The sequence below is a fragment of the Sapajus apella genome, unplaced genomic scaffold (genome assembly GCF_009761245.1).
Source record: "Sapajus apella isolate SASKATOON/1434 unplaced genomic scaffold, GSC_monkey_1.0 scaffold111, whole genome shotgun sequence".
In the NCBI taxonomy this organism is placed as follows: Eukaryota; Metazoa; Chordata; class Mammalia; order Primates; family Cebidae; genus Sapajus; species Sapajus apella.
This window is the reverse complement of record NW_022437051.1, coordinates 2,316,724-2,341,243: the sequence shown is the minus strand read 5'-3', so window position 1 is coordinate 2,341,243 and position 24,520 is coordinate 2,316,724. Positions and strand designations below refer to the sequence as shown.

The following is a 24,520-nucleotide window of genomic DNA, read 5'->3' as shown; positions in this document are numbered from 1 at the left end:
TGTGTGTGTGTGTGTGTGTGTGTGTATTTATTTATTCTTTAATGAGACAGAGTCTCACTATGTTGCCCAGGCTGGCCTTGAACTTCTGGGCTCAAGTGGACCTCCCACCTCGGCCTCCCAAAGTGCTGGAATTACAGGTGTGAGCTACCAGGACCTGGCCAATATTTTCATCTCCCAAGTTTACAACGGATCTCTAGGCAAGTGTTCTCTATTCAATTCAATCTCTCAAGTCCTGCCCAGAATGGAACAGATGCTCAGTAAATATGTGGGACCAAATGAAAGAAAATGATGCTGTTACAGAAATGCAGCTCCAGTGTCATCTCAACCTCAAGTTCCAAGCAGCCAAGAGATCCCTGGAGACCACCCACAAGTGCTGATAACAACATGCCTGAGAGAGGACTCATTCGACTGTGCCCTTGAAGAGAAGTATCTCTTACCAACCGTCTGTAAGAAAGTCAAGCAGTATGCCACACATTCGGACACAAAGAACTTCAGAATTCTGAAAGACAGGGTACAGATTCTCTAAGTCTCTCATTCCAGGAGAATCTCTGATTTTATACTGTGTGCTTTTCTATTAAATAAGCTCTTTCCTGAATGGCAGGCAAGTGCCATCAAACATCAAATGGTTGCAGCCATCAAATTCCTAGCAGTTTTCTGAATCTGATTTCAGAACATATTTTAGAAATCATGCAACAATTTGTCTCGTGTCTGAAAAGTCATCTCCCTTTATAGTATTTCAAATGCAGCTGGGTTTTTTTCTTCTCCAAAATACAAATTTTGTGTTCCTTTCCTCAGATGTTTGGATGCAGGAGAATTTGCAGAGTTCCCCTCTCACATTAGAGACTCTATTTCTTAATTTAAATTTATTGGTATTTTCTTGGCCAGGCGTGGTGGGTCATGCTATAATCCCAGCACTTTGGGAGGCCGAGGCGGGTGGATCACCTGAGGTCAGGAGTTCGAGACCAGAAGAAGAAAGAGAACCAGTAAGGTTTTCAGGTTGGAACAACTGCACATTTCTACCATGTGAAAATATTTGTTGCATGCCTTTAAATACCATGTGTTCTATGTGATATGACTCCCAAATTCCTATATCCAGTTCTAATCTCTCCCTTGAGCTTCAGACATATGTCCACTGACCTATCTGACATCCGTGTTGGAACCTCATGGGCATCTGACATTCAGCTCAATGTGACATGAAGACTTGGCTTGTCCCTGTGTCCTGCCTTTCCCTCCTTGAGCCTTCTGCATCCCAGTCAGGGAGCCTCTGTGTCCCTCCTCCATTTGCTCCAATATTCATCCTTGGTTCCTTGTTTGCCCTCATTCCTCACAGCCTGAAATCCTAGATTTTCTTTTCTTTTTTAAGACAGAGTCTCGCAGTGTCACCCAGACTGGAGTGCAGTGGCACGATCTCGGCTCCCTGCAGCCTCTGCCTCCTGGGTTCAAGCGATTCTGCTGCCTCAGCTTCCTGAGTAGCAGGGATTACAGGCGCCTGCCACCACAACGGCTAATTTTTGTATTTTTGGTACAGATGGGGTTTCACCACTGTATTGGCCATGCTGGTCTCAAACTGCTGGCCTCAAGTGAGCCTCCTGCCTCAGCCTCCCAAAGTGCTCACATTACAGGCATGAGCCACCATGCCCAGCCTCAAATCCTGGAAATTTTAACTCTGAAACATATCTGAACTTCATTCATTTTCCTCTAAAGCCACTGTAGTCTCAGCCACCATCCCCTCTTCCCTGGATGGCTGGCTGCCTTCTCATTGGTCCTTCCCAGGATCGTGCCCATCTATAATGCATTCTTCCCACAGGAATCTTCTAAAAATACAGACCTGATTATGTCACTCCACAGTGTGACAGTTTGGTGATTTTTTATGGTATTTCATATCAAATCTCAAAATTCCTTAACACAGTCTTTAACGCCATCCCTGATCTCAATCCTACCCTCTCCTCCTCCAACCCCATTTCCTTCTCCTTTCCCGGATGCTTGCTGCATCCCAGACACACTCATTCCCTTTTGGTTCATGAACACCTTCACCTTTGATTTGTACATGCTGCTCTATCTAGACTGTTCTGCCCCCAGCTGATCCCAGGGATGGTTCTTTCTCATCCAAAGTCCAGCCCACCTGTCTCCTCCAGAGAGCTATCCTTTCCAACCACCTTAAGGGGCCACTCACACCCCTACTGACTATCACATCCACATTCACCTCCTTTATTCAGTATTCGTCACTGTAAGCAGCTCTATGAACCGGAAACTCACCTGCTGCTCAATGACACATCCTCAGCACCTGTTTCTCAAACATGTTAGGGACTGAACAAGTATTTCTTAAATGAATGCAGAAAGGACGGGATGAATGAATCTGCAAGGCACACTTAACCTTTGCCCAAACAAATCCTATCATTTTAGTTGGACATATGAACAACGGGCATCAATAAACATGAACTGTGGTAGAATTATACATGACACGAATCTCCTGACCTCTTAACAAATAATCATGTTAGAAGACACAGGAAGAAAAAGACAACATAGAAATCTGAGAAAATGAAGCCAGGTGCGGTAGCTCACACCTGTAATCCCAACAACCCAGGAAGATGGCTTGGGCCCAGGAGTTTGAGATCAACCTGAGCTGAGACCCAACCCCAGCTCAAGAAAACATTTGATTAAGCTAATTTCCCTGTCACTACAAAAAAAAATGTGTTTAATTAGCCGAGCGTGTTGTGGCACACACATGTAGTCTCAGCTACCTGGGAGGCTGATGCAGGAGGATCACCTGATCCCAGAGGTTTGAGGCTGCAGTGAGCTATGATTGCACCACTGCATGCCAGCCTCGGTGACACAGCGAGACCCTGTCAAAGAAAGAAAAATAAAGAAAAAAATAAAAGGAAAGAAGATAAATGAAAAAAGAAAGAAAGAGGAAAGAAGGGAGGGAAAGAGAAAGAGGGAGGGTACCACATTCACAATTTAGGTGATGAGTTCACAGAAGCTCGAATCTCATCATCACGCAGTATACCTATGTAATATTTTTTAAAAACTCATAAGATAGGTACCATGACTATACCCCATTTAGAGATGGGAAAAATGAGGTAAGAGAAGTCAAGTAAGGACAACATGAAGCCAGGATTCAAACGCAGGCAGTGTAGCTCCACAACCCTCCAAACGAGATGCCCAGCACTTCCAAAGCAACCGAAAAGCCCAGTGCAGCACCGCAAGTCAGCAAGCCCCAGCCTGGGACTGCTGTCACTGAAAGAGTGAGAGTCTCTGTCCCCGGACTCACCGGGTGGCCCTAGAGAAGCAAAGTCTTGAGGGCATTCGCTAGGAGGACAGAGGCCCAGCCCACCCTGTGCAGGATGACCCCAAATGCAAAGCTCCAATTGTTTGTGAGGACCCTCACCTGTCATGCAGGAGGCCTGACCCCTCCCAACTCCCCTTCACTAACACCTCCCTGCCCTACTGTACACATGATCTGGCCCTGTGCTCCCACAAACTGATGAACTGTGGCCAAACCAGTATCCACAAAACACTTAAATGTTGGCAAGTAATCCTTCTGAATTCATTAGCCATTTAGAGCTCTGCTTGGCAGCAAATTTAAATGTTTGCTTCTTTACACTCTAAGTTCACTTAGGAGGAAAAGTCATCTAGTTAATGAAGTCAATTTATACAAGTTATTTCATTTCCAGGTCATCAAAATCTTTAAATCATTCTGTTCCTATGCCAATTCATACTGAGGTTCAAAAAGAGATGTTTCTATTCTAAGCTATATTTAGAACTAAACCTACTGCTTCTTTCCCACGGGAATTAAGCAGAAGTAGAATACAGAGTGGACAGTGAAAACAAAAAACAGTGAACCACACACGCCGTCCATCAGAGGTGACCAGTACTGACACTTTTTGGTCTATCCTTTCAAACATTTTCCAATGTACACAATTATTTGCACTAAAATGTGACTGTATTTGGCACATTGTTTTAAACCGATTTTTAATAAAGTTATATCGAATTCACAGATTTACCTACGGTCAGCCCCAAATAGCCAGCTGCCTAACTAACAGCTCCAAGACACCCAAACTCACAGAAGGCAGCACTGAATCTAATCTCCTGTCCCCAGTCTGGCAACCTTACAGCACTCCCCACTTTGGTGAACGCCCCACCATCTCCAACCGGCCCGATGGCCATCAATTTCAACCTCCTTCCACAAAACCAGCAGGAGCCACACACTGCCTGTGTTGGAATCCTGGTTCCACAAAACCTGCTGACTGGCCTCTGCCTTCCGTGCTACCTCCCCATTCATTCTTCACAGAGCCAGCAGGGGGGTGTTTTTCAAATGTAAACCTGATCATTTAACACCCGCTGGTCTTTCACTTGGTGAGTGGTGTGTCTTTAAGACTTTGCCTTGATCATACAAATAAGCATGTACATATATATACACCCTACATTGTATAGCAGCACTAAGCCCAATGCTTGGTACATAATAGGTGCTCAGTAAACTGAATTACCTACAAATATGAGTCTGATTTTCTTGCAAAGAAAATTATTCCATATCCTGTCTTTTAAATTATTCAAGCACTGTTGTTTGAAAAACTTCTCTTATTAACCTTTGAGAAGGGGAGGGAGGCCACTTAGCTTTGATTCAATATTGAAACTACGTTTTAATTTATTCCATTTAATCTTAATCTCAAATATTGATCAAAAGACAGTAGGGTATATATTTATGAACAAGTAAATTATTCCTTTTGATTAAGACAACAGAAAACACATAAGTTTTTCATTATACTGTTTTCTGTAAGTAGGATTTATGATAAGGTATGCCTTCAGAAAACATTGCTTCTTTAAAATGTGTATTCTCCCAAGACGGAAAGATTAACATGTCTGCATTAAAAGCATGTTCTCCTGGGCTACATTCACTTCACCTGAGGGGAGGCAAGGAACAGAGATTCAACAACTCACCTACCTGATCAGCAAAAAACAGTATGCTGGTCACCATGTAACACCCTAGGCAGACATCATAATTCATGTTAAATTACGGAAATTAAGTCACAAAGTGCACAAAGCAAAAAAACTCCAAGTAAATCAGTGGCTGAAACATTCTAAGGGAGTTTACAACCTAATGCACGTGATTCCCACAATTATTTAATTTAGAGAAGGAGTCTTGCTTTGTCAAACAGGCTGGAGTGCAGTGGAGCGATCTCTGCTCACTACAATCCCCGCCACCCAGCCTCACACGATTTTCATGCCTCAGCCTCTCAAGTAACTGCGAGGACAGGCATGCGCAACCACACTCGGTTAATTTTCATATTTTTAATAGAGGCAGGGTTTCACCATGTTGGCCAGGCTATTCTTGACCTCCTTGCCTCAAATGATCCATCCGCCTCAGCCTCCCAAAGTGCTGGGATTACAAAGGTGAGCCACTGAGCCTGTCCTTTCTGCAATCATTTTAAACTTCAGTGCGGTAATCACATGATGCCAAATCCTAACGGAAATTAAACACATTTCTGGGATCCCCATCCTGCAACCCATCCTATTTTTGCATGTAACACACTCAACTCAAATTAATTTCACATGTTTAGTAATAACTAAAATACTACTTACTTGAAATAAGAACACCTTAGTTATTTTAGATATCACTCCTTTTCACTAACACATAATTTACTTGAATTTCTTAAGTGTGAAGTACAATTGTTACAAATGTAGTGTCTGAGGCCCTCCCTTAATATGTGTCTTTTGTTTTTACAGCTTGTAGCTCTGTGAAATGTTAACAAATTAGAATCTTGACAATAATTTACAACTTCGGTCCGTATGCGTTAATTTTCCTATGGCTCTTTTCTGTCTGTTCACTACATACTCAAGTTGGTTTTAATATTTTGTATATTTTAATGTTAAAGGAAATTGGCCATAACTGAAAATTATATCTAGCAAAGGCACCTCTTTAGCAAACTTCAGTACGTATTAGTAAGAACTACCTTAAAAAAACAAAACAGGGCTGGGCACAGTGGCTCATGCCTGTAATCCCAGCACTCTGGGAGGCCAAGGCAGGGTGGGCCACCTGAGGTCAGAAGTTCCAAGATCAGCCTGGCCAACACAGTGAAACCCCATCTCTACTAAACATACAAAGATTAACCAGGCATGGTGGCAGGCGCCTGTAATCCCAGCTACTGGGGAGGCTGAGGGAGGAGAATCACTTGAACCCAGCAGGCAGAGATTTCAGTGAGCTGGATCGTGCCACTGCACTCCAGTCTGGGTGACAAAGCAAGACTCAGTGTCAAAAAATAAATAAATAAATTAGAAAAGTAAAAAATCATGAAAATACCAATATAAAATGCCTAGTGGGGCAGTAATTTTATTACCGTAAAAGGCACCAAAACTGTATCCATCTGTAAGTTAGAGACTATCCCCCCAGGGGGCAGGGGCTAGGGGAGGACGGAAGTGCCCCTCTGCTAACTTTTCCTCAGCACCTGGAGTTGTTGCCTGCCTGTGATTCCCCAGTAAGTTTTTTAAAGTTTCTTCTTCTTCCCAACATGTTTTTAATAAAGGAACTGGCCAAACCATCCCCCAGAAAATCCCAAATTCTCTGATAAATATCAACAAGCTTAGAAGCCAGCAATCTTCGCCACAATCCTTTCCCATGCCAGGCTCCAGCACAAATGTGCAAACTCTCTGAAACGAGTTGACACAGCCATTCCATCCAAGACTTCCTCCACAAAGGGCAAGAAACATAGTGCAAAGCATCTCACAAGGTCACCACCAAAACAGGACATGCACGGTATCATTCCTGCTCAAAGCAAAATTACGCCCAAGAATGACAGAGGAAGCGCTTTATACGACATCTCTAAATCACCTTCGGATCAAAGACAGTCAAAGATGACACCGTGGGGAAGAGGAAGACTTTCTCCCTGCTGATCACCCACACAAAAGTGTACTCCCCGGCCACCGACTGACTCCACATGCCCAGTCTGTTATACCTGAAATCTTTGAAATCCTTTTTTTTTTTGAGACAGGGTCTTGCTCTGTTGCCCAGGCTTGGGTACAGCAGCATGATCACGGCTCACTGCAGCCTCAACCTCACAGGCTCAATGCAATCCTCCCACCTCCGCCTTCCGAGCAGGTGAGACTACAGGCCCATGCCACCACGCCCAGCTAATTTTAGTATTTTGTGTAGAAACAGTCTCCCTAGGTTGCCCAGGCTGGTCTCAAACTTCCGTGCTCAAGTGAGCCACCTGCTTTGCCTCCCACAGTGCTGGGATTATAGGCCTGAGCCATGGCACCTGGCTCCAAAATCTTTGTTTATTTCCTTACGATCAGTCTCAGGTGACTGGCCTGCGCAGGGAACTGAATCCCAGGTATTTTTATTCTGTGATCAATGTGGAAAATTTATCCACGTTTCTAAATTTGCTGTACTACCCAGAGGGAATAAACAGGAGTGGCCAAGACCCACTGTTGAGAACTACGGGAAGGTCCTGCAATAATAAATGGCAAAGACCCAACCAGACAGGATTCAGACTGCTTGTCGGTTAGGAAGGCTCACCTGCACAAATGCAGGACAGCTGCTCTAAATGGCGGTGATGATAACACGAAACTGTTTCAGTTTTCCATAATTTGGCAAAATGTCAATTGAGAAAACTCAGACTGAGACGCTGAGAGTGAACAAGACATCACTCTAATGCGGTTCCCCTACCGGAAAGCAGAAACACAGAGAAAGGACAAAAAAAACAAAGTACCTTTTTACACTCAAAGTAGATCTAAAGTATTCCAAAATCAAACCTACTCCAAGAAGCCAGAGCAATCTACAGTAGTACCATTTGAACAAATTTGGAAAAATCCTAAACTGCATGGGTACCAACAGAAAACTTCCTCAGTGCTGCACCCTGAATGCTAATAATTAAAGGATAATGAGGAAAATCACGTGTAATTAAGTACTTGACTTTAATTTTCTTTTGCTATCATTTAAAATACTGCCTCTTCCCCTCCATAAAAAATGAGTTTTTATAATGTTACAAATTCACAATGACCAGGCATAAAATGTGCATCTCCAAGAGTGTCTCCCTGCTACAGAGACAGGATCATTAGAGCTGTGGTTTCCTGACTTAGTGAGCCTAAATGCCAGCAGGAGGGGCTGTAAAATGCAGATGACCAGGCCCCTTCAGAGCTCCTGATTCCCAGGCTGGGTAACTACATTTTCAACATGCATCCAGGGGATTTTCACAAAACAGGACATTCTTCAGATAAATGTTATTATTATTTAAGAGAGGTATAACACTTCTTCTTTTTTCCTTAAACCAAAAAGCAAAATAAGTGTCAAAATCCTTACTCGGAGTAGCTGCCAAAAATAGATGAAAACATTCCAGGATGATTAAATCAGAATCGAATGTCAGAGCCATGGAAAAGAGCTGTGTGACTGACTGCATCACGCAATCCCTGACTCCAAATAATGCATCCAGCCATGCCTGTGGATCCGGGTGTGGCGAGTCTAAAGTACTAATCATATTTCTTACAGTTTCAACTTACAATGGGCACTTTAGGAATGTCACTCAAAGGTATTTAATTATGCATTTTTTAAAGTATTTCTGAACAAATAAAACACACCTTTAAACACACTTCAGTCTATGATACAATGTACTCTAGCATTTTTCTATTTGGAAACTGATTTCAATCAACACAATATAAAATTGTTTAAAGCGGCATTTTACCTATTAATGTTTAAAACATTTTTCCCAGGATAAGGGACAATTTAATTTATATAGAAAATATGCCAAAAGATTCTAGAAAATACACATTTATCATCATCAAATTCACAGATGGATACAAAATCTAAAACACCATTTATTAAGAATTGTGTGATTTTAATATGCCAGTATTTAAAAAGATCAAGCATAGTTTGTCTTATGCTTGGTTTTGTGTATAACCTCACAGTTAATTGTGTTGAAAAAAAGTGCATGACTTTCAGTTGCTGAATAACAAATTATTCAGTAACAGTTTCATCCACCTTAACCTCACTGATTTTTAAATTTTATTTTTATTTTTTATTCTTTGAGATGGAGTTTTGCTGTGTCGCCCAGGCTGCAGTGCAGTGAAGCAATTTCAACTCACTGCAACTTCCGTCCCCTGCAAGCAGTCTCGTAACTCAGCCTCCCAAGTAGCTGGGAGGACAGGCACGTGCTACTGCGCCTGGATAATTTTTGTATTTTCAGTAGAGGCGGGGTTTCGCCATGTTGGCCAGGCTGGTCTTGAACTCCTGACCTCAAGTGATCTGTCCACCTCAGCCTCCCAAAGTGCTGAGATTACAGATGTGAGCCACTGCGCCCAGATGGCCTCACTGAATTTTTATAACACTCAGCCCAATGATTGCAGAATACATTATTTTCAAGTACCTGTAAGATGTCCACCAAAAAGGCCATATGCTGGACCAAAAAATAAGTCTCCATGTATTTCAAAAGACTTTGCAAAAACCACTGTGCTGAATGAACGTCTACATCCTGATGTTCTGCCGCCTCGAAGCATAAACTCTGTCCGGGGTATCAACGTCAGCTGGAACGCAAGGGGACGAACGGAAACAGACATTGGTACTGCATAACCCTTCTGCCTAACTACATTGTGCTGAACGTGAGTCCACTGAGTTCAGCATTCTCAGAAGCATCAACACCATACAGCCCCATAAATCCTACTTGTGCAACAACCAAACTTCCGCAACAGGTTGTTCTAAGCCACATACCGGGACCAGGCATATCCCAGAAAACATATTATAAGCCACTCCTCACTTGCTCGATGGAAAGGCACAAAGTCAAGGTGTAAAGCAGGATGGCACCACCCCGAGGGAAAGCTTGAGTGTGTAAAAGAGAAAGTAACCGTGCTGGAGAAACGGACGTGCTCACCCCAGCTGCTCAGAGTACAGACAGTGCCAAAGGGAACAGGGCACAGGTGGGCACTGCAGCTGTCTCCACAGTCATCTGTGGAGTTCCAGCACGTTGGGAGGCCGGGGCAGGAGGCGCACTTGAGCCTACGAGTTTGAGACAAGCATTCATCATAGTATGCCTACAGTCCCAGCCACTCAAGAGGCCGAGGTGGCACCTAAATAGGAAAAGAGGAAGTCAAACTACCCCTGTTTGCAGGCATATGGTTCTATACCTAGAAAAACCCAAAGTCTCTGCCCAAATGCTCCTTGATCTGATAAACAACTTCAGCAAAGTTTCAGGATGCAAAATCAATGTACAAAAATCAGTAGCATTCCTGCACACCACAACATCCAAGCTGACAGTCAACTAAAAAACACATTCCCATTCACAATAGCCACAAAAAGAATAACATGCCTAAGAATACAGCTAAGCAAAGAAATGAAAGATCTCTACCATAAGAATTAAAAACACTGCTCAAAGAAACCAGATATGATACAAACAAATGGAAAAACTTCCCATGCTCTTGGACGAAACAGCAAATATTGTTAAAATGGCCACACTGCCCAAAGCAATTTACAGATTCAATGCTACCCCTATCAAACTACCAATGACATCCTTGAAAGAATTAGAAACATTTTAAAATTCATATGGAACTGAAAAAGAACCTGAATAGCCAAGACAATCCTAAGCAAAAAGAACAAAGCTGGAGGCATCACATCACTCAACTTTAAACTATAGTAGAAGGCTACAGTAACCAAACCAGCATGGTACTGCTACAAAAGCAGACACAGACCCATGGAACAGAACAGAGAGCCCAGAAATAATGCTACACACCTACAACCATCTGATCTTTGACAAAGCTGACAAAGACAAGCAACCAGGAAAGGACACCCCATTCAATAAATGGTGCTGGGATAACCGGCTAGCCATCTGCAGAACACTGACACTGGGCCCCTTCCTAAAACCACACCTAAAAATCAATTCGAGATGGACTAAAGAATTAAATATAAAATCTAAAACTAGAAAAACCCTGGAAGATAACCAAGGAAATACCATTCTGACCACAGGTACAGGCCTAGACTTCGTGATGAAGACAGCAAAAGCAGCTGCAACAAAACAAAAATTGACAAATGGGGCCAAATTCAACTAAAGACCTTTTGCACAGCAAAAGAAACTATCAACAGAGTAAACAGACAACCTACAGAATGGGAGAAAATATTTGCAAATTATGTATCCAACAAAGGTTGAATATCCAGCATCTGTACAGAACTTAAGCAAACTAACAATCAACAAACAACCCCATTAAAAAGTGGGCAAAGAGGCCGGGCACAGCGGCTCGCTCACACCTGTAATCCTAACACCTTGGGAGGCTGAGGCAGGCGGATCACCTGAGGTCAAGCATGCAAGACCAGCCTACCCAACATGGCAAAACCCCATCTCTACTAAAAATACAAAAATTAGCCAGGCATGGTGGTGATCACTTGTAATCCCAGCTACTCAGGAGGCTGAGGCATGAGAATCGCTTGAACCCAGGGAGGAGGTTGCAGTGATCCGAGACTGCACCACTTCACTCTGGCCTAGGCAAAAGAACAAGACTTCATCTCAAAAAAAAAGTGGGCAAGGAACAAGAACAGATGCTTATTCAAAAGAATACATATAAATAGCCAATAAACTTAAGAGAAAATGTTCAACATTACTATCATTAGAGAAATGCAAATCAGAACCACAATGAGACACCACCTCCCACCAGTCAGAATGGCTATTGCTAAGTCAAACAATACATTCATGTGATGGGTAAAATTTGAAGAAAAAAAAATTAAAAGTCAAAAAATAACAGATGCTAGCAAGGGTACAGAGAAAATGGAATGCTTATACACTGCTCTTGGGAGTGTAAATTAGTTCAGCCATTGTGGAAAGCGGTATGGCAATTTCTCTATGAATTTAAAACAGTTATTATTCAACCCAGCAATCCCATTACTGTGTATATATCCAAAGAAATATAAATTGTTCTGCCATAAAGACACACATATGTGTGTGAACAATTGATACACACAATGAACATATAAACATATGTTCACTGCAGCACTATTCGCAATAGCAGAGACATGGAATCAACCTAAGTGCCCACCAGTGGTAGACTGGATAAAGAAAATGTGGTACACATATACCATGGAATACTAGGCAGCCATAAAAAAGAACAAGGTCGTGTTTTTTGCAACAACATGAATGGAGCTGGAGGCTAGGACTCCTAAGTGAACTAACGCAGGAAGAGAAAACCAAATAATGCACGATCTCACAAGGACATAAACAGAAAAACAACAGACAGCGGGGCCTACTTGAAGAGAGAGAGAATCAAAAACCTCACCTATGAGGTACTATGTTTATTATCTGGGGTGACAATCTGTACACCAAACCCCCATGACACTCAATTTACCTATATAACAAACCTGCACGTGTACCCCTGAATCTAGAATAAAATTTAAAAAAAAAAAAAAAAGAGGCTGAGGCAGGAAGATCACTTGAGCCTAGGAGGCTGAGGTTGCAGTAAGCTATATAATTGCATCACTGCACTCCAGCCTGGGTGACAGAAGGAGACCTTGTCTCTAAGTAAGTAAATTAAATTAAAACAAAACACTGCACAGCCATGTTGGCATAGCTATGGTTCATGGACACAGAAATATATACATATACTAACCTCAAAATTTAAAAAAAAAACTATTCAAGTCTCTTTAGAGAAAAAGATTACGTATCTGAAGAAAGGGACAAGTCAGGATGAAAATCTCAAACAATAGCGATGAGCTTTCAGCAACAGCAGCAAGGCAGGTGATTAGCTCCTTTGTATGTATCTGCATTTTCCAATTTTTCCTCATAAGGAGTTGTGCTTTTTTTTTTTTTTTTTTTTTTTTTGAGACAGTGTCTTCTTGCTCTGTGGCCCAGCCTGGAGTTCAATGGTGTGATCTCGGCTCACTGCAACCTCCACCTTCCGGATTCAAGTGATTCTCCTGCCGCAGCCTCCTGAGTAGCCGGAATTACAGGCATGTGCCACCACACCCAGCTAATTTTTTGTATCTTTAATAGAGACAGGGTCACCATGCCCGGCTAATTTTTTGTATCTTTAGTAGAGATAGGGTTTCACCATGTTGGCCAGGCTGGTCTCAAACTCCTGACCTTGTGATCCACCCACCTCGGCCTCCCAAAGTGCTGGGATTACAGGCATGAGCCACCACACCCAACCAGAGTTGTGCTATTTTTACACAGGAAATAATAGCAAGAGAAAGGAATAGAGAAACAGAGGGAGGAGAGAAAAACAAAACACAGAAAAAGATGTAACAAGAAGGAAGAAGAGGAAGCCACTGAGAGATCGATACATTAATTCATCCCTTTCTGATCTCCTTCTGGAGAAAGAACACCTGTTTAAATTCTTCATAAATCTCTGTAGTTGCCTTAAACACTGGAATTTAGCCACACAATAAATGAAAGATGGCACTCTTCACGTGGACTGCAGAAAAGGATTTGAGTTACCCTAAGCCTGGCTCACTGAAAAGCCCAAGAAGGAGAAATGGCACCAAGAAAAACAGCATCAAAACTTAAGACAGCAGGGAGTTCTGGGTTTGTTGACACAAGGTATTCCTCGCCCACAGGAGCCACCTGTGACGGACTCCACTACGACAGGTGCTAAGTGAATCTAATCTTCCGAATTTATACAATATTTGGCATTTGATGTTTTTTGTTTTACTTGAAATTTCAAGAAAACATTTACGACATGCCCCAACTCTCAGCCAGGCACGATGCTGTCAGGAATGCAGGTGTGAACGAGACACAACAGCTGTGCGCACCCATCTCGCAGCAGAGGACAAGAACAGCAGGCCGGGAAGTGAGGGCCAGGAGCCAGAGGGAGCCCCAGTAGGACGCAGAGTGAGTGTCCGGTGACCTTACCATCTTCCGACCTTGTGATATAACCTGGCTGGCTGAATACCCTGTGCCACACAGCGAGGTTTTAGGAGACAGCCAACCAGGTCGTTGCCTCCATACAACCTTGCTGATGCATCTACACCTGTGGCTATGAGCCCTTCTGCAATTCCTTGTAAGCCAAATACAAAAGGAGGGGCCAGATGGCTCCAGAAGCCTGCTCAAGTCTCCTCAGAACCATAAAGAATTTGCTGGGCTTGGCACAGTGGCTCACACCTGCAATCACAACACTTTGGGAGGCCGAGGTGGGAGGATCACTTGATCATGGGAGTTGAGAGCAGCCTGAGCAACATAGCAAGATCCTGTCTCCACAAGTAATTTAGAAATTAGTGGGCATGGCTGGCTGCTCAGGAGGCTGAGGTGGGAGGCTCACATGAGCCTGGGAGGTGGAGGATGCAGTGAGCCGTGATCACACCACCGCACTCCAGCCTGGGCAACAGAGCAAGACCCTGTCTCCAAAAAGAACTTGCTGACTTCTACACACAGAGCCAAACATCCCGTCACGAATTCTCAAAGTGCTGAACCTTCCTCCTCCCTCTCCTCCTCCTCTTCCTCATTCCTCTCAAGAGTACAGAAAAAAATGGAAGTGCAGTAGGTGGTTATGTCCAGGAGCCAAGTTCACAGACCACAGCAAAGACGGGGGAAGCACACACAGCACAGAGCACGGACAGAGAAAAGGCTGAGCTTCCTAACAGCCAGGCCCTGCATGGGAAGACACACTTACCCATCACACTGCAAGGCCCAGCTACCTGAGAGCCAGGCCCTGCATGGAGCAGATGCCCAAGACACACTTACCCATCACACAGCAAGGCCAAGCTGCCTGAGAGCTAGGCCCTGCATGGGAGGGCTGTCCAGGACACACTCGCCCATCACACAGCAAGGCCCAGCAACCTGAGAGCCAGGCCCTGCACAGGAGGGATGCCCAGCACACACTCCTACATCACACAGCAAGGCCCAGCTTCCTGAGAGCCAGACCCTGCACGACGGGGCTGCCCGGAACACACTTGCCCATCACACAGCAAACCGAGCTTCCTAAGAGATGAGGGAGCTGCCCGGAACACATTCACCCATCACACAAAAAGGCTGAGCTTCCTGAGAGATGAGGGAGTTGCCCGGGACACACTCGCCCATCACACAGGAACGCAGTGGGCTGCACAGGCTGCTGTCGGGATGGATCCTCTCTGGCCAACACTGGGACCAGAACAGAGCTGCTGCATACTGTGTGACACAGAGATGAAAAGGACAGGCCCGAGTTGTCAAGAAAGGTGTTATGTTTGGTTAAATTAAGGCGGAATAAGGCACAAAAATCTTTTTGTGATACTTCCATTGCAAAGCTGTAATTTTAAAACCCTAAAACTTAGCGTTAAGTCCCAGGTATCGAGAAAATCATTATACCTTGGTATTCAGGGCAGCGAAGAGTTGTGACACTTACTATAAAAGAAAATATGCTAGTGTGGGTGACTCAAACGTAATTTAAAGTATATGTCTAAAACAGAAAGGAAAAGAATCGCACCCACTCCCCAGCCCTCAGAAACAATGCACCCAGAGCAGGTTCCCTGGGACTTGAACTTACTCTGTCTTTATCATCTGCTACATCACAGAGAATATCATCAAGGTCTAGTATTCCTCCATCTCCATGTTCCAAGCGATGCACCTGTATCCAGTAGTTTGGATCCTAAAGGAAAGAACAGAAACATTGATTATAGCAAGTTAGCATCACCAAAAGGGAATCAGACATTTTAAACCACGATAACTTCCTGCCCATAAACAAGAATCGACCGTATCAACAATGCTGTAACTGATTTAGAATTCAGGCAGCACCCTCAGTTTGGTATTAAGTTACTGCTCCTTTTATGATGGAGTGACTCATATACACTCTTCCCTCTGCCTCTGATGCTGATACTCTATTATGATAGGAACTGCACAAACCAGCAATATGTACTGCATAAGAAATACTGATTTCTCTAAAACATACTAGATTTCCTATTGCCCAATATATGAAATACTTATCAATTCACCCAATGCAATCTACAGAAACATTCTAAAGAGCAAACAGCATATAGTATGTGTCTGAAGAATTCATATTTTTGCTCATCTGTAAAAAGTAGTGTGCACACCCTGGTGGCTCAAAGTGTTTCTTACAAACAGGTCTAAAGATAGGGACGCAGAAGGATGCTGACAAGACCATCGTGAACAAGGCGCTTCCTGTGTGGTTTGAGACTCCTTTTAGAGAGGCAAAATCACACGTGCGCGCGCGCGCGCGCACACACACACACACACACACACACACACACACACACCTAAACATACACACCGAAATTTGCAGTGGTTATCACTGCAGTGGAATTGGAGAGGAGGGAAAAAAGGGACATCAATTGAAATTTTATACACTTCTATCTGGTGAACACATATTTTAAAATCCTTAAAACACTGCTTTCAAATTATCTGAAGAAGGAACACAGTTGTGTGTTTCTGAACTTCCACATCACTCTCATGTACATATTCAAATGAAAATATACTAAATTGTATGTTTCACCATTCCCTACTGCATTCATTCTGCAACACAGAACTGCTATCCAAAAGTTCAAGGTAACACTCCATTCTTCAAATCTAAAATGTGATGTTTGACATAGTTCTTTCCTGAAGCAAAGCTTGGAAGAAGGAGGCAAACAATTAATGAGAGTTAAAATACAGATTCCTGGACCCTACTCCAGATGTACTAAGACCCTGGGGCAGGGGCGTGGGGAGAATCTATATTCTTTTCTTCTTTTGTTTGTTTTTGACAATCTACATTCTTAAGAAGCTCTCCAAGTCCATTTCTAACAAAGCATACCCAAGAATCACGAAAATGGAACACTTATTTAAAAAATGCAGACGGCCGAGGCGGGTGGATCACGAGGTCAAGAGATCAAGACCATCCTGGTCAACAAGGTGAAACCCCGTCTCTACTAAAAGTACCAAAAATTAGCTGGGCATGGTGGCGCGTGCCTGTAATCCCAGCTACTCAGGAGGCTGAGGCAGGAGAATTGCCTGAACCCAGGAGGCGGAGGTTGCGGTGAGCCGAGATCGCGCCATTGCACTCCAGCCTGGGTAACAAGAGCGAAACTCCGTCTCAAAAAAAAAAAAAAAATGCAGACTGACCAATCTTTGTCACTTTTTAACCAGTACAGCAAGAGCTCAGACCTTAATTCTCCAAGTTTTTAAACATCACCATTAAAACCATTATGCAAATAACCAAACTCCTCTGTACCTTCATCTGTCTGGACCTCTATGAAAGGAATCATTTATCTAGAACACTGAGAATAAGTTGGTACACACACACACACACACACACACACACACACACACACACACACCTTGGCATCTTCTTCATTTGTGGAACCTATTCTGACTGCACATGAATCCTAATGACAATGTCATCCAGGAGTCCTTGGGACACCTGCCACTGAGACAGCTCCAGAATTTGTCATCTCCAGATGTGTTGAGTCCCCAAAGAATGAAATTCCAAAACCGTTTACTAATGGTAAATGGTATTTCCTCTTCAAGGAAAATTGAAAGTCATTAATGTCCTGGGGGTGGATAAGGAAGAGGTGCCCCCTGGCCATTTAGAAAACCACATCCTGCCCACCTCTTCCCACCAAGCAAGCTCAAGGGTGGCCCAAAAACTTAAATATCAACCATTTGTTTTGAAAATACTTCCACACACACACAAGCACGCTGACCGCCAAAATGTGAATTGTGAAACCATTCTTTAAGCCTCATAACCCTGTTAACTCCCTCCAGATGAAATCATTATCTGCAGCCTTTACAACATTTGCAGCCACCCCTTGGAATTAAATCCCCACCTATGGACTTTCTCAACCTCGTAACTTCACCCTCAGAACTTGCTACATTTTCGCCTTTTCCCCAGCCCCTCTCAGGCCCTGCACAATTCCATCCACCCACCCCCACCCCTGACTTCGTGCCCAAGGCCTCCGATGCCTGGATCCCACCTTACCCTCCAGGCAGACCCTGTGCATCCATCAGGACTTCCACAGGCATCCACTTCACCAAGAGCTCTTCCTGACCATCACACCCGCAAATCAGATCAGCAATCTAACTCCCGCCCACTGTTTCCTTGGTTAAGACAGAGTCTCGCTCTGTCATCCAAGCTGAAGTACAATGATGCAATCATAGCCCACTGCAGCCTCCAGCTCCTGGGATCAAGCAGCACTCCCACCTCAGCCTCCCAAAGTGCTGGGATGTTAGGCATGAGCCACTGAGCCCAGCCTGTCCCACTGTTAATGTTCCTAAAAACTACAATCATATGGAAGATAGTAGTCAGGTGTCAAGTTTGAGTCTTTAAAGGCTGTGAATTATTTTTACACATGCAGCACAAAACCTTCACTGACCCTACTTTACCTTCCAGTTATTATACCAATTCTTTGATCCTCTTGACAGCAAAATATTTTAAAGAATTGTCTATGCTTGCTTTGAGGGTGTCTCCTCCCATAACCCCATTCCAATCAGGCTTGCTCTTCTCCCACACTCCCAAAACCACCCATCACATCCACAACGGCCTCCACAATGCTCAACCCAAGTCTGTTGTCTGTCCGCATCTTATTAGGTCTATCAGCAGAATGTGTTACCCCCCTCTTCAAAATACTCTATAAACTTGGCTTATCATCCTCCAACTAACTGATCAAGGGTTTTCTAATTTTGAGAGTCAACTGTCGACTCCTGCCTCTGGAGGGGTCCTGACCCAACGCTCAGCTATGCCAAGCAGTCATGGTAACGTCATGCCAAGGCAAATACCAGGCTGCCACTTATTAAATGCCACTCCATAAAAATGTGCTGAATGGATATGACTTTTTGAAGATAACTCAGCAGGACAACAATAGTAACCCCAACAGAGCATGCTGCATTTAAAAAAGAATCATATAAAAATGACCTCCTCCCACTAGAGTTTATAAACCATGAAGGATATTTTTGCCACTGAAAAATACAACTCCTTAGAACAGTGGTCTCTTGGGAGATTTTCACTGGCAGCTTTCATAACATAATTCCCTCTCAATAAACAGAGGACTTGCTGTATTTTCAAGGGAAGAGTCAAATACCCAACAGAGAAAACGTTGGAGCATACTTATTGATTCCACTTTGTAGTAGTTTGCATTAAAAAGTTTAAAATAATAATGGTAGAAATCTTTGCTGTCCGGTCCATAGACACTTAGAAATGTAGCTGCACACACACACACAAAAAAAAAAACTGTGGTAAGGTGTGGCCTGGTGGCTGATTCCTGTAATCCCAAAACTTTGGGAGGTCAAGGCATAGTGACCCATACCTTCAGTCCCAAGTAACTGAGAGACTGAGGCAGGAGGATCCCTTGAGCACAAGAGTACAAGGCCACAGTGAGCTATGACTGCACCACTGCACTACAGCCTGGGAAACAGAGTGACGCCCCATGTCTTAGGGGGAAGATAAAAGTTGTGATAAGCCACTTTCTATACTACCAATAAACACTAATTCTATAAAAATTGTATCAGTCATTGGGTTACTAATCATGATACAACATTCAATCAAAAAAGAAGAATGTTTCTCATTCAGGATATGTCCATTTAAAATAATGAAAGACTTAAACACTAATTGTATATTATGACAACCAAAAATCCATCATACACAGCAATAAATGAGGAGAGGAGTTCATCCATCACACAGATGATCAAGCAGCAAATGACCTTGGGGGGCAAAGTTCCCGAGGATGGGTCCAAACCCACAGAAAAAACCTGGAGACAAAACCACATGAAGAATCACTGCTCTTATTCGGAGGAACATGAGCTTGACCTGGCCTAATGCTAGAGAGAACATTTCCTAAGACTAAGTTAGAATGTAAGCAGAGGTGACCCTACAAGATGCAAGTTACAAGGCATGCTGATGCCCACTCCACCGCAAGATGTGGTGAGAGAAAACAGTGCAAAGTCCTAGCCTACGTGCAGGAAACCTCTCAGATTCTATAAGCAGCATCTTTATACTATGCAGCAAGTTAATGAACTTTTGTGAGTTATGACCTGTATAATGCATATTACCTGCATGTGCAAATTTCAAGAAAAGTATCTGCTAGTAGAAATAACACCCTACTTTTGCATTAATCATGGCATACCACAATGGTCAATATCCTGCCTAACTTAAGACCAGAAAAAGATCACTGAAAAATCCATGTTGATTTAAAAAAAAAAAAAATTGAGTACTTACTACATGCAAAGCATTGCATGAAGGCAAAGAAACCATCATCACCCAATGTCAGAAATTAAAATATATCTGACAGGTCAAGTGCAATGGCCCACACCTATAATCCCAGCACTTTGGGAGACCAAGGCAGGCAGGTCACCCAAACATGATGAAACCCTGTCTCTATGAAAGATACAAAAATTAGCCAGCCATGATGGCACACGCCTGTAGTCCCAGCTCCTCCTTCTTCTGTAGTCCCAGGAGAATCACTTGAGCCCAGGAGGTGGAGGTTGCAGTAAGCTGAGATCACACCACTGCACTCCACCCTGGGCAACAGAGCGAAACTTTGTCTCAAAAATAAAATAAAATTTATCTGACAAAACATAAGTCATAAAAAAAAGAGGAAGCCCATGTGTTCAAAAAAAAACTACACCCAAAAAAAGAAAATGTTTTGTGAATTCAGGAAGGAAAGATCGCTCTTACTTGGAAAGCTCGGTTTACGGGGGGGTTTCAGCAGAATCGGCTCTTAACAAATGAGCAAACGGGAGGGCCAGGGCACAAGGGGAGGACCCTGAGCAGGGGGAAGGAGGGTGTGCGCAGAGGGAGGGCTGGCAGAGGTGATTCAGAACACTGTGAACACAAAGATAAAAATGAAAGGCTAAAAACATCGTATCAGGCAGATACGCTTTTATTTTTATTTCCTCCTGCAAGCCCACTGAAACCACAATACCTGCGAGGATTTTGTTGTTGCTGTTGTTGTTTTCCAAGCATAATCCCACGAAGACAAAGAGAACAGAGGGAAGTGAGGGAAACACAATTTTTGGAAGCTGGGAAGCAGATGGCCCAGAGGCGACACATTTTGCAGAACTGAGAAAGGAAACCCCAAGGAAACTGTGGGGAAAGCCAGGGAGCCGCATGACTTCCCCTGCAGAGCCTGTAAGAGGGTCTGGAATGGGAGAGCCAAGAATGTCAGAACACAGTGACACAGATGGGAAGAAGCCGGGCACGGGAGTTCACGCCTCCGTTCCCAGCACTTTGGGAGGCAGGGGCAGGGGGATCACTCAAGTCCAAGAGTTCCAGACCAGTCTGAGGAACACAGTGAGGCAGCATCTCTACAAAACACTGAAAAAAAATCAGCCAGGTGTGGCAATGTGCACCTGTGCCTATAGTCCAGCTAGCTGGGAGGCTAAGGTGGAGGATCTCTTGAGCCGAGGAGTTCAAGGCTGCAGTTAGCTTGTCTCTTAAAATAATAAAACAATTTTGACTGGGTGGGGTGACTTCTTCCTGTAATCCTAGCACTTTGGGAGACCCAGGCAAGTGGATCACTTGAAGTCAGGAGTTCTAAACCAGCCTGGCCAACATGGTGAAACCCTGTCTCTACTAAAGATACAAAAAAAATTAGCTGGGCAGACACCTGTAATCACAGCTACTCAGGAGGCTGAGGCAGGAGAATCACTTGACCCGAGAGGCGGAAGCTGCAGTGAGCTGAGATTGCGCCACTGCACTCCAGCCTGGGCAAGAGAGCAACACTGCATCTCAAAACAATAATAATAAAACAATTTTAATTTTTTTTTTAAGAGAGAGAGCTGGGCATGGTAGTGATGCCTGTAGTCCCAGCTACCTAGAAGGCTAAGATGGGAGGATCACTTGACCCTGGGGAGGTCGTGGCTGCAGTCAGCCACAACTGTGTCACTGCATTCCAGCCTGGGCATGGTGAGGCCCTATCTCAGAACAAGTAATAATAATAAATTCAAAAGATGGGAGGAAAAATAACGAAAGTCTAGGCAGCAATTAAAGCCCCCGCTTCCCAGTGCTTCCACACAGCACAGCGACAGCCCCTGCCAACCCCTGGCAGTTCACTGCAGGCTCAGACAGCAGGTCCGGACTAGAGGAGGAACAATTACAGAGGTGCCTTGTTGAAAATGAGAGGAGATACGTCAACATTTATGTACTGACTGTAGAAAAATCCGGCCCTTTGCTTCCACCTGCTCCCAGAATGGCAGCCAGGGCTCATGCCCCCCAGACTAGAGGCGGGAAGATCTTTCCCTGGGCCTCTGTTCATCTAAAGAGAAAAGGCCGTGGGGAATCTGGCCCAGTCCAGGGACTCTCCAGTGAAGCGCACAGTGTAAGCGCCCTGGCCCGAACTCAGGGCTCTCAAGTTACCGTTAGTGCCTTAAGTCAGAGCCAACCATGGAGAGACAGGCTTTTAAGAACACCCCAAGGATGAAGAGAGAACAAAACAAATAAACACAACTTGAAAGAACCAGAGACTGTATAAAAAGATGCTATTAAAAGTCCATCACGGATATCCTAAGAGAGGTCAGATGACAGTACATCCAGGCTGCAGAGGAAGATGAGAAGGGAGAAAAGCAAGAAAGGGAGAAATGTGCTGAGGGAGAATTCTTTTTTAAAAAAAGCATTTTCAAATTAAAATACAAAAAACGGGCCAGTCACAGTGGTTCATCCCTGTAAAAAAGATCCCAATGCTTTGGAGACCAAGGCAGGTGAACTACCTGAGTCCAGGAGCTAAAGACCGGCCTGGGCAACACAGCAAGATCCCATCTGCACACACAAAAAAAAAAAGGAAAGAAAAAAAGGAAAACTAAAAATAAGGCAGGTGTGGTGGTACGCACCTACAGTCCCAGTTACTCAGGAGGCTGTGGCAGGAAGATTGCTTGTACCCAGGAGTTCAAGGCTATGGTGAGCTATGACTGGGCCACTGCACTCTAGCCTGTATGACAGAGATGCTGTCTAAAAACATAAATAAAATGCAAAAAATGAAGAGCTTAATAGGAATGTTAAGAGAAGTTGAAAATATCTCCCCTAGGAAGTTGGGGGGGAAAAAAAAAAAGACAAAGAAGATAAAATAGAAAGGCTACTAACAAAATTAGACCGGTCAAGTAAGTCAAGCAACTGAGTAACAGGAGTTCCAGAAAAACAGAATTGGAAAAACAGAAAAATAACCAAAAATAATTTCAAGTTAATTCCCCAAAATGACGTTTCCACATTAAAAAGTTCCATAGAGACCCCAACACAACGTATGAAAGCAGACATACGCCAAGGCATATCAGAGCACAAAAGAAAAACAGAAGACTGGGCTGGGTGTGGTGGCTCACACCTGTAATCCGGCACTTTGGAAGGCCAAGGCAGGTGGATCACCTGAGGTCAGGAGTTCGAGACTAGCCTGGACAACATCATGAAACCCTGTCTCTACAAAAAATACAAAAATTAGCCAGGCACGGTGGCAGGCACCTATAATCCCAGCCACTGGGGAGGCTAAGGCAGGAGAATCGCTTGAACCCGGGGGGCGGAGGTTGCAGTGAGCTGAGATCGCACCACTGCACTCCAGCCTGGGTGACAGAGTGAGAGTCCATCACAAAAAAAGAAAAAGAAAAACAGAAGATTGGCAGGGGTTAGGGGAGGAGAACTTCCAGAAAATACAACAGGCCGCAGTGAGAGAGAAGGAATCCGAGCAATACTGAAATCTAGATAATCATCTACCAGTGACTTCAAAATTCCTACAAGAATTTCCCATCCTAGAATTCTACATCTTGCCCAAATACCAGTAAAGTATTAAAGCAGAAAAAAGGTATTTCTCAGAAATGCAATGTTTTCAAAAATATTACCCCCTTTGTCACTAGAAGATGTGTTCCAACAAAATAAGACAATAACCTGTGAATGAGAATGACACAGACAGCATATGAAAACAAGAGACATGGCCGGGTGCGGTGGCTCACGCCTGTAATCCCAGCACTTTGGGAGGCGGACGCAGGCAGATCAACTGAGGTCGGGAGTTTGAGACCAGCCTGACCAACATGGAGAAGGCCCGTCTCTACTAAAAATACAAAATTAGCCGGGTGTGGTGGCACATGCCTGTAATCTCAGCTACTCAGAGGCTGAGGCAGGAGAATCACTTGAACCCGGGAGGCAGAGGTTGCAGTGAGCCGAGATCGTGCCCTTGCGCTCCAGTCTGGACAAGAGCGAAACTACGTATCAAAAAAACAAAAAGAAAGAAAGTAAACGGGAGCCGTAACACAGAAAACAGCTCCTGGGATGACAGTGAAGGTGGATCCCAGATTCCAGGACATCAGCTGCAAACCAGACGCAGAGTGACCAGTCCAGACACCCCACATGTGACCTCTTCAAGATGGCACTGAAAGAGTACCCACTGCAACTAAACACAGCAAGACACACTTTAACAACTGACTAAAGCTGAGGCTGATTAGTTACAAATTTACAGAAGGCCAACCAAAGGAAAAAACATTCCTGTTTCAGGGAAAGCGCAAAAGTCGTGAAGGAAAGAAAAGGTAATCGAGGTATCATACGTGGTGCAGCTATAAGCATCTTTAATAATAAAAATAATGTGAACCTGGAATATTAATGAAATCTGTAACTAATTTGTAACAAAGCAGTCTAAAAAAATATGTGTGTAAGAGCAAGGAGAAAGACAGACACAAACACATGCGAA

The 24,520-nt window shown here is 43.8% G+C and overlaps 1 protein-coding gene across 26 annotated transcripts in view; it reads right to left on the bottom strand.

Moving 5' to 3' along the window:
• PARD3 (par-3 family cell polarity regulator) overlaps window positions 1-24,520 on the bottom strand; it is a 706,589-nt gene that overhangs the window by 558,588 nt on the left and 123,481 nt on the right. For all 26 annotated transcript variants that reach the window (XM_032259797.1, XM_032259804.1, XM_032259806.1 and 23 more), the window contains exon 2: window positions 15,421-15,522. In XM_032259797.1, the coding sequence (XP_032115688.1) occupies window positions 15,421-15,522 (102 nt within the window). The remainder of the gene's footprint in view (window positions 1-15,420; window positions 15,523-24,520) is intronic.